The following is a 9,368-nucleotide window of genomic DNA, read 5'->3' as shown; positions in this document are numbered from 1 at the left end:
GGGGGGGGCAAAATTTATTATGGTTTATAATGGCAAATGATACTTTGAATATTACATGTTAATAACTTGATTGGAATTATAACCCTGAGTTGACAGTTTATACTATGAAAATTTTGAGCCAGCCCTACCCACATGGGCTGTAGGGTGGGACCCAAAGGAGTCAGTGTGCTAAAATTTCTTTTCATTTTCCTTGTTTAGAATCACGAGGTGCTAGTTTCAAATACTTTTTAGTCTTAAATCTGTATGCTAGATATTGAATAAGGTGGTTTTATTGTTTTTTTGTCACTTTGAATAATATTTCTGTTCGTGTTGAAAACAAAATTAACTCTCTGTATAAATATATCAGGTGACCGTTAAGGCCCATGGGCCTCTTGTTTCATTTATGACTGCAGGGTACTTTGGTGGACTGTAACAGTGTCACCTTTACAGTGAGAACTTGTTATTATTAATTTTATTAATTTTTAATCCAAGAACAAGTGAACTAACACAGACTACGTGAGAGTTGTAATGGTTTGTTTACTTGACAGCGAGCTCGGACAGAGATAGTGGAGCTGAGGCTGGAGATGGATGTGATGAGGGATTCTGATGCTAGTCATGGAGTAAAGGGCAATTCTCTGTTCTCAGAGGTAAGGTGTCGTTAAGGATATAAATGTCCTCACAGAGGCCAGAGGTCATTGGGTGTATAAATATCCTCTTAAAGGTTGTTTAGAGTATAAATACTATCTTAGAGGTAAGATATCGTCAATGATATAAATATCTTCTCACAGGTCATAGGTCCTTAAGAGTTTTTTAATACAGGTAAGATGTAGTTAGGGATATAAATGTCTTCTTGGAGGTAAGAGGTCAGAGGTCATTTAGTGTATAAATATCTTCTTAGAGGTCATTTAGAGCATGAATATTCTCAGAGGTCAGGTGTTGTGTATCCGAGGTTGTTGAGAATAAATATCATGCGCCCACAAACTGCAACCCCAGCCAGGTAAAATGTGGTCTTTGAAATGTACTGATCTATGCCAAACAATACAAAGGAACTTTTAACTTTTGTGGCAGTTTAGCAAATCAGTAGAGGGACCTGTTATCCAACTTCAAAACATGGAGATTAACATTAATTGTTCTACAACATAAGTTGTGTTATTAATGGTCATGAACCTCTTGTCATTTGAATACGACTTAGCTAATTTATCATAACATGTGAATTGATCAGACATTAAAATTCCAGTATATAATATCTACGTATATTACCTTGTAGGTCGAGGACCGGCGTGTTGATGCCGAAAAGAAACTTATCTCCCTAAAACATAAATGTGAGGCACAGGAATTGATCAGCAAGAAGCAGACTGGCGAGAATCGTAATTTGAGGGTAATAGATCACAGCAAGCTGTTTATATTGTACAATTGGATATTTTTTAACTTCACATTTAGCTTCTCAGCTGTGCATCACAGTCAGTGTTTAAGTTTTTCAACTGCTCTGTTACCAGGAAAGCATTATTTTGTCTATACCAGCTGATATAAGAGTTGAACTAAAAGTATCAACCATTTCTCCTGTATGCCAACATTACAGTAGTGGAGGGAGCCTGGCAGTTTTACACTGTCTATAGCAATGTAGAAATCCAGCAGCAAAGATTTTATTCCTGAAGAAATTGAAGTACGCTGTTAGAGAATTGTTGTTGTTTGTTCATTTAGAATGGCGTTAAATTTCTCTTTCAGAACCAGATGATGATTCTTCTCCACTCCAGTAGAGGAGAAGCAGATGGTGACCGCATCAAACAGCTGGAGTCACAGCTCTCCCAGGCTCGCTCCAAAATCACACAACTCAACGAGGAAAAGTACACTCTGGAGAAGAAAATGGTAGGAGCACTTGTGGGTATCTTGTTTCAGGCGTTCATTGTGTGGCAGTAGATGCACCAACATTCAGCAGAGAATCCTGCTACACCTACGCTGTGTGTATTATGTGTTGTCCCTACATTGTGTGTCAATCTTGCATTCATGAATGTTTTACCAGAGCAAAGTACCAATGGCCACGTCCACTGCAGTGAAAACATTATATAAGTATAATACAACTGGCCCTGGGTTCACAGAAATTCTTTACAAATATTAATATTTATATGTGCAAGATTCATCGAGTCACTGCTATGTAAATAGGATGTTCTTACCCAGACAGTTTTACTGACATTCTGCCAGCTTGGTCACTGGGGACGTAAGTGGTGTGGAAGTTACTTCCCAGTGGTGAACAAGGTGTCGTAAATCTGGCTGAGCTGGTAGGCCCCCTGGTCTCTGTTCATAGCGGGGCCCTGTTTTTTGATCTGGATGGCCACCTTCACTTATCACCCTCGCTGGTTACTCTCTCTGTCCATGATCTTAGCCTGCTCCCAGTCTATAACATGATTTTCTTTGTTAACGTGGTCCGTTATGGCCCTCTTTCTGATGTTTTTCTCTCTGACCTAGATAAGTTCCTGTTGTTACCAATGGACATAACTTCCTTTCAATGTTACATAGCATTGGCTCGATGAACCTTGCACATATGCCTTACATTCCTGCTAAATGAACCTTTTCAGTGAAATATTGTTATTTATTCCTCAAATTTAATTTCACTTAAGACAAACACTAATACTCGAGTAAAGGAATGTTCTGTATTGTCTCCCTTGACAACGCCTCACTTTGGTCTTTAGTTGAGCATTCGCCCCTGTGAGGAAGGCTTTGGGTTTAGGAGTGGGACGACTGGTTCGCCTGTTGTCAGTATAATGTGACCGGGTGGGGTGTTTTGCTGTGTGTCTTTGGCAGTATGTTTCAGTGAGGTAGCACTATAAAGTCGGCATCAGTTCCGCGCTATCGCAAGGAGACAAACACGAACATATCGCAGCCTCCAAAAACATACGCATATACACTACACGCATGCATCTTGCACACAGGGAAGGCCGTCCTTAAATGACCATAGCTGATAATAGGACGTTAAGCAGTACTAAACCATACCAAACTGTATTGTTCAAGTATATGTACTAGTATATATCGTTATGTTGACCATATAAGTAGATACAAAAAAAATGTGCTGTGTTAATCAAATTGAACTATTCTGGTATTCCTTTTTGTGACTGATCCATTTTGAATATTTCTTTTTATTTTAGAAAAGCCAGACTGAAAACTTCTCTGAAAGATTTGCTGGTAAGAAATACTATTAAAGTTATAACACTAATTTTATTTCATTATTTTCACATTCGTTGGAATGATTGTAAATTCTAGTAAGCAATTCGCTGTTTTAAACCATGTCTTTGTTTCAAGAAGTTGTTATTATCAGGATTCTTAGAATTCTTAATCAAGTAAACTCATCTCAATACAGAATATTTTGGTAAATGTGCAACACATTATTTGTGTCGTGTAACCTATTGCATGCTGTAGCACACAAGTTGTGTCTTATATGAACACACAAGTTGTGTCTGTTATATGAACACACAAATTGTGTCTGTTATATGAACACACAAGTCGTGTCTGTTATATGAACACACAAGTTGTGTCTGTTATATGAACACACAAGCAGTGCCATACAGTTTAAATTGTACATGATGTAATACACCGATCACATATTTCTAAACATTTTCTTCAGGTTGGTAAGTATGGGTAAGAGAAGTTCTTTTCAACAACCAAAACATTTCCTATGTGACGTTTCGATGACTAGTACGATATTTACAGTCACCTTCATCAGACAAATGTCCAATGAAGTGTATGCACACAAAGGTGTAAAATGTGTATGAGTTGTCCACAAATCGATGTCGATTCGGCTTCACTGTAAGCATATGTACAATAGTTGTTATATATGTACCGAAATGACTCGATTCGGCTACACTGTAAGTATATATACAATAGTTATATATGTACAATAGTTGTTATATATATACAATAGTTGTTATATATATACAATAGTTGTTAAATATGTACAATAGTTGTTATATATATACAATAGTTGTTAAATATATACAATAGTTGTTAAATATATACAATAGTTGTTATATATATATACAATAGTTGTTATATATGTACAATAGTTGTTATATATATACAATAGTTGTTATATATATACTATACAATAGTTGTTATAGAAAAAATAAAATTAACGACCGACTAAAAAAACTAGCTGCTTTCACCCGTCACAGGGCTCTTCAGGTTTTGTTATATATATATACAATAGTTGTTATATATGTACCGAAATGACTCGATTCAGCTACGCTTTATTTAACACTGCATCACATGCTGTGGTACAGAAGACAGTCTTAGTCACACAGGTCATACCATAATACTGTACCTCAAAACTATCAATGAAGCCCAGTGGTAATACAATAATGTGTCTTCCTTAACCCAACCAAGCTTGGGGGGAAGAGAAACTATTTTATTTCAGAAATTTAGTATTTTTACTGATTTTCATACCAAAATGTTAAATGTTAATGACTACAATCAAAGTCTAGTGCTGTCATTTTACAATAAAAGCATTAGATAGTAGGTAGCAATATACATAGTGTGAAGTACGAACAGAGAATTCTATACAGATGAAGGTCCTTGTAATATCGTATAAACTTTATTAACTGGATCATAAGTGACAGGCAAATCATTGCATGGTTCCTACTCATTAGAGTATTTCATATTTGTAAGGACTGTTCCAGAAAATGTGACTCCAACCACCTCCAGTTATTTTCTTCCTAGAGTCTACTTTGTCTACAAATGTTATTCTTCAATTTGCATCCAAGTTTTGCGAATCTCAACAAATGTTATGAATAATTCTGTTTTTTAATGGATGATTTTTTCTTATTTCAGTTTTATATTTGCTAAAATTACTGCTTCTTACCTTTTTGTCTGCTATTTATGAAACTTGGTGCACACGATTGGTACCTACCATGGTTTTCTAGTTTTTATGTTAAATCAGTTTTCTTTTTCTTCTGCATGGGAACAGCAGATATAAGTGAATTCATGTCTTATGGTTTGAGTTTTTACTGTAATAACTCAAGAACTCTTTGTTTTCCAAACTTTCATTTTCAATGTTGTAGCCATGGAGCCGAACGAGCAATGTGACAAGGCTGGGGACAAGGCTTTCACGAACTATCTCATCACCATGGTTAAAACAAAGGAGTAAGTCTTACAGTCATTGTATATAGTTAACTGGGCCGTTTTTCGTTTAAACAGCCAAACCGGTCGGACCACAGTTGTTTGTTTATCAAATAAGGTCGGACCTAGTAATCTGATGCTGCTTTCAGGCGAGCCTTGACAAAGCCTTGCAAGGCCTGAATAGACATTTTCAGGTCCGCCAGGATTTATACCAGAAATTGTTACATTTGTAAACGGTCAAACCGGTTGTTCTGCCTGAACGAACAGGCCCCTAGTGTTTAGGTTCACTCTGTGTAGGTTATAAAGTGGCTGTAGATATGTGATTCTGTAATTTCATAACATTTTATTGAAATAGGAGTACAATTTTCTGTATGTGATAGAAATAGAGTAATTCCCAGTTTAATGTTATAGGGATTTCTGACTTTTCAAATGAAAATTGGACAGCTAAGGGAAAATTCATATATGATTTATTGTGTAACGTTCTTGCTGTTTAAAATGTGATATGTTAAGGGGATATATCTGCAAAAATTAAACATATTTAATAAGTTTGAAGTATAACATTTTTTTTTAATGAGCAGTCAACTTTTTAAAATTCACCGACAATTTCTTTTGTAGTCAAGAAAATGAAAACTTGCAGAGTGAGTTGCGAGATGCAGAATTACAACTCCTGGACACAAAGAATGAGAAATCAAAGTTGGAAAGAAAGCTACACAATGCTGAAAGTGAAAGGGAAAAAATTCATAACAAATGTCTCCGGATGCAGCTAAAGTATGATGAGCTCCAACAGAAGTATGATCCAGGTAAGTCAACAGAAGTATGATCCAGGTATGTCAACAGAAGTGTGCTGAATCATTATTCATATTCAAAGATCCAGTCTCCTTTGACCTTTTTTTTAACAAAATATCATCTTTAAGGCTAAAACATCCTCATTTATCCACTATTATTTCATATTAGATGTCAGATTTACAATGCCGTCTGATTACTACATGAAAATTAGAAGATGAAAAATTGTCACTTACTATGGCTAATCAAATTTTTATGAATCTTAATGCAACAAATGGTTTTATTTTGTTTGTTTTATTTTTATTGTATTCTGCTTTGCGTATTGCAGAGTTATCTTCTCTTGTGAGCAGGTATTGATTGTTACGTCATTGGTTTGTGTGAGAAAATTACGACGTTTTCTAAAAAATTGATGACGTTACTCTCAGAAACAAATGACGAAACAATCAATACCTGTTCACAAGAGCAGATAACTGTGCGATACGAAAAGACGGAATAGCCCTTGCAGTCATTTCAAAATTGTACAAGGCCACTACATGTCAAATCCTGCAGTTTAGATGTGGACTACAGTGTACTATAAGTAAATAGAATTCCTGTTTGAAATTCAATCCCTTATCTGAATTTAAGTAAACCATTGAATAATTATATGATGTTTCAATTTCAGAATCTGTGAAAAACAAAGGTGTTTCCAAGAAAAAGTATATCACAGAGAAATTACAAGTTGACGTTGTTCCTGAGCAAACCATTAATGTAAGTCGTACTGAGGCTCCACCACGCCCAGTGTCTGTACAGAGCATTAACACGAGTCGATCAGAGAACCCATTACGCCCAGTGATGGAGGGAAATAAACTACCGACAAAAGATAGCAAGTCCAATATGACAGTGTTAGACGCCATTCCTAAGAAAGGTGTGAGCTCTAAGGTGAGATCTGTGTCTATAGCTGACAGTGTGATGCTTGTCGATAGTGACGGGGAAAAACGGACAGGCAAACTCTCATCAAACTGTGACCGGGAAAATAAGGAGAAATTGATGAAGGAATCGGCGCCTTTAAAACCGAAAGGACAGCGGATGACCAAAGTGATTAAACCGTGTGAGGAAACTGACAATACAGAGGCATGTAAAACACAGTGACGGATCCCAGGGTAACACAAATAGGAACAAATATGTAGAAGTATTTTCGAAAGATATTTTCCGGTACTTGTTTACATCAGAAGTACCAATTACATGATTTAGAAACTTTCAAAATGCACTTTTTTTTTGCCAAAATATCTTGTGATACAGATTAATTTTTCTTTTTCTTTGCTTTCTTACAAAGTTAACCGTAGTCTGTGTTTTATAGACTATATCAGCTTGAATTCCAACACATACATATTTTAAAAGTGGAGTTATGTTTTATTCCAATTCTTACTGTGTGTGTAGTGTTTTGTTCAGCTGATGTGTCAAAATACAGATATATCTAGTAGGAAAAGTTCATTATGAAATATTTTACTGTTGTGTACGTTCAAGTAACTTAAATTCACAGCTTTTAAGGCTGCATGGAAACAAATTGTTAAAAATGTAACTCATAAATTTCTTTTTTTTATTGAATCGAGTCAATTACTAAATTCGACTCGATATTTCATTAGGTGACAGGACAGGAAAGAATCTGGCCAACATTATTTCGGTCACCAGTTTTTATGGATGATTTTAAAATCTTATGTGATATAAAATTATGTTGATGCATGTTGATCATGATTTGTCTGTGTTTAATTTTTTACCAGTTCCAGGATTTTGTTCAGTATTACTCACTCTTTACATGTAAAATTGGTCTGACTGCCACAAACCTGTCATTCTTCTTTATTTTACCTTTCAATGTCTATTTTATTACGATGTAAAATTCAACATATTGAACTGTCGATTTACTGTCCATCAGAATTTTGATTGGATGTATGGTTTTGGGATCATTTGTATGTCCATCAACCCACACTTTGTTTCATAAGGTAACTTGTTTTGATAACCAGTATGGGTGAGTTGTGCATGTTTGTGTGGATGTGAGGGTTTGTGAGATTAGCAATTGCTTTGAAATGATGAATGGGTGTTGTGTTTTTAAGGGTGTGTATGTTTGTGTGAGTGGCTGTGTTTTTGAGGGTGTGTATATTTGTGAGAGTGGCTATGTTTTTGAGGGTGTGTATGTTTGTGTGAGTGGCTGTGTTTTTGAGGGTGTGTATATTTGTGAGAGTGGCTATGTTTTTGAGGGTGTGTATGTTTGTGTGAGTGGCTATGTTTTTGAGGCTGTGTATATTTGTGTGAGTGGCTATGTTTTTGAGGGTGTGTATATTTGTGTGAGTGGCTATGTTTTTGAGGGTGTGTATATTTGTGTGAGTGGCTATGTTTTTGAGGCTGTGTATGTTTGTGTGAGTGGCTATGTTTTTGAGGCTGTGTATGTTAGTGTGAGTGGCTATGTTTTTGAGGGTGTGTATGTTTGTTAGTGGCTATGTTTTTGAGGGTGTGTATGTTTTTGTGAGTGGCTATGTTTTTGAGGGTGTGTATATTTGTGTGAGTGGCTATGTTTTTGAGGGTGTGTATATTTGTGTGAGTGGCTATGTTTTTGAGGGTGTGTATATTTGTGTGAGTGGCTATGTTTTTGAGGGTGTGTATATTTGTGTGAGTGGCTATGTTTTTGAGGGTGTGTATATTTGTGTGAGTGGCTATGTTTTTGAGGGTGTGTATATTTGTGTGAGTGGCTATGTTTTTGAGGGTGTGTATATTTGTGTGAGTGGCTATGTTTTTGAGGGTGTGTATATTTGTGTGAGTGGCTATGTTTTTGAGGGTGTGTATATTTGTGTGAGTGGCTATGTTTTTGAGGGTGTGTATATTTGTGTGAGTGGCTATGTTTTTGAGGGTGTGTATATTTGTGTGAGTGGCTATGTTTTTGAGGGTGTGTATATTTGTGTGAGTGGCTATGTTTTTGAGGGTGTGTATATTTGTGTGAGTGGCTATGTTTTTGAGGGTGTGTATATTTGTGTGAGTGGCTATGTTTTTGAGGGTGTGTATATTTGTGTGAGTGGCTATGTTTTTGAGGGTGTGTATATTTGTGTGAGTGGCTATGTTTTTGAGGGTGTGTATATTTGTGTGAGTGGCTATGTTTTTGAGGGTGTGTATATTTGTGTGAGTGGCTATGTTTTTGAGGGTGTGTATATTTGTGTGAGTGGCTATGTTTTTGAGGGTGTGTATATTTGTGTGAGTGGCTATGTTTTTGAGGGTGTGTATATTTGTGTGAGTGGCTATGTTTTTGAGGGTGTGTATATTTGTGTGAGTGGCTATGTTTTTGAGGGTGTGTATATTTGTGTGAGTGGCTATGTTTTTGAGGGTGTGTATATTTGTGTGAGTGGCTATGTTTTTGAGGGTGTGTATATTTGTGTGAGTGGCTATGTTTTTGAGGGTGTGTATATTTGTGTGAGTGGCTATGTTTTTGAGGGTGTGTATATTTGTGTGAGTGGCTATGTTTTTGAGGGTGTGTATAT

General features: G+C 36.2%; 1 protein-coding gene across 2 annotated transcripts in view; it reads left to right on the top strand.

Moving 5' to 3' along the window:
- The window catches only part of LOC110442930 (protein Spindly-A-like), a 17,987-nt gene extending 10,200 nt beyond the window's left edge, over positions 1 to 7,787 (top strand). For both annotated transcript variants that reach the window (XM_021486821.1, XM_021486820.1), the window contains exons 6-12: positions 528 to 626; positions 1,247 to 1,357; positions 1,705 to 1,845; positions 3,120 to 3,156; positions 5,028 to 5,109; positions 5,701 to 5,885; positions 6,530 to 7,787. In XM_021486821.1, coding sequence (XP_021342496.1) covers positions 528 to 626; positions 1,247 to 1,357; positions 1,705 to 1,845; positions 3,120 to 3,156; positions 5,028 to 5,109; positions 5,701 to 5,885; positions 6,530 to 6,996 — 1,122 coding nt within the window. In that variant the 3' untranslated portion in view covers positions 6,997 to 7,787. The remainder of the gene's footprint in view (positions 1 to 527; positions 627 to 1,246; positions 1,358 to 1,704; positions 1,846 to 3,119; positions 3,157 to 5,027; positions 5,110 to 5,700; positions 5,886 to 6,529) is intronic.
- Positions 7,788 to 9,368: the final 1,581 nt, after the last annotated feature.

This window comes from Mizuhopecten yessoensis, unplaced genomic scaffold, assembly GCF_002113885.1.
Source record: "Mizuhopecten yessoensis strain PY_sf001 unplaced genomic scaffold, ASM211388v2 scaffold716313, whole genome shotgun sequence".
Taxonomy (NCBI): Eukaryota; Metazoa; Mollusca; class Bivalvia; order Pectinida; family Pectinidae; genus Mizuhopecten; species Mizuhopecten yessoensis.
The sequence above is the reverse complement of the archived record's forward strand: the minus strand, read 5'-3'. Positions and strand labels throughout refer to the sequence as shown.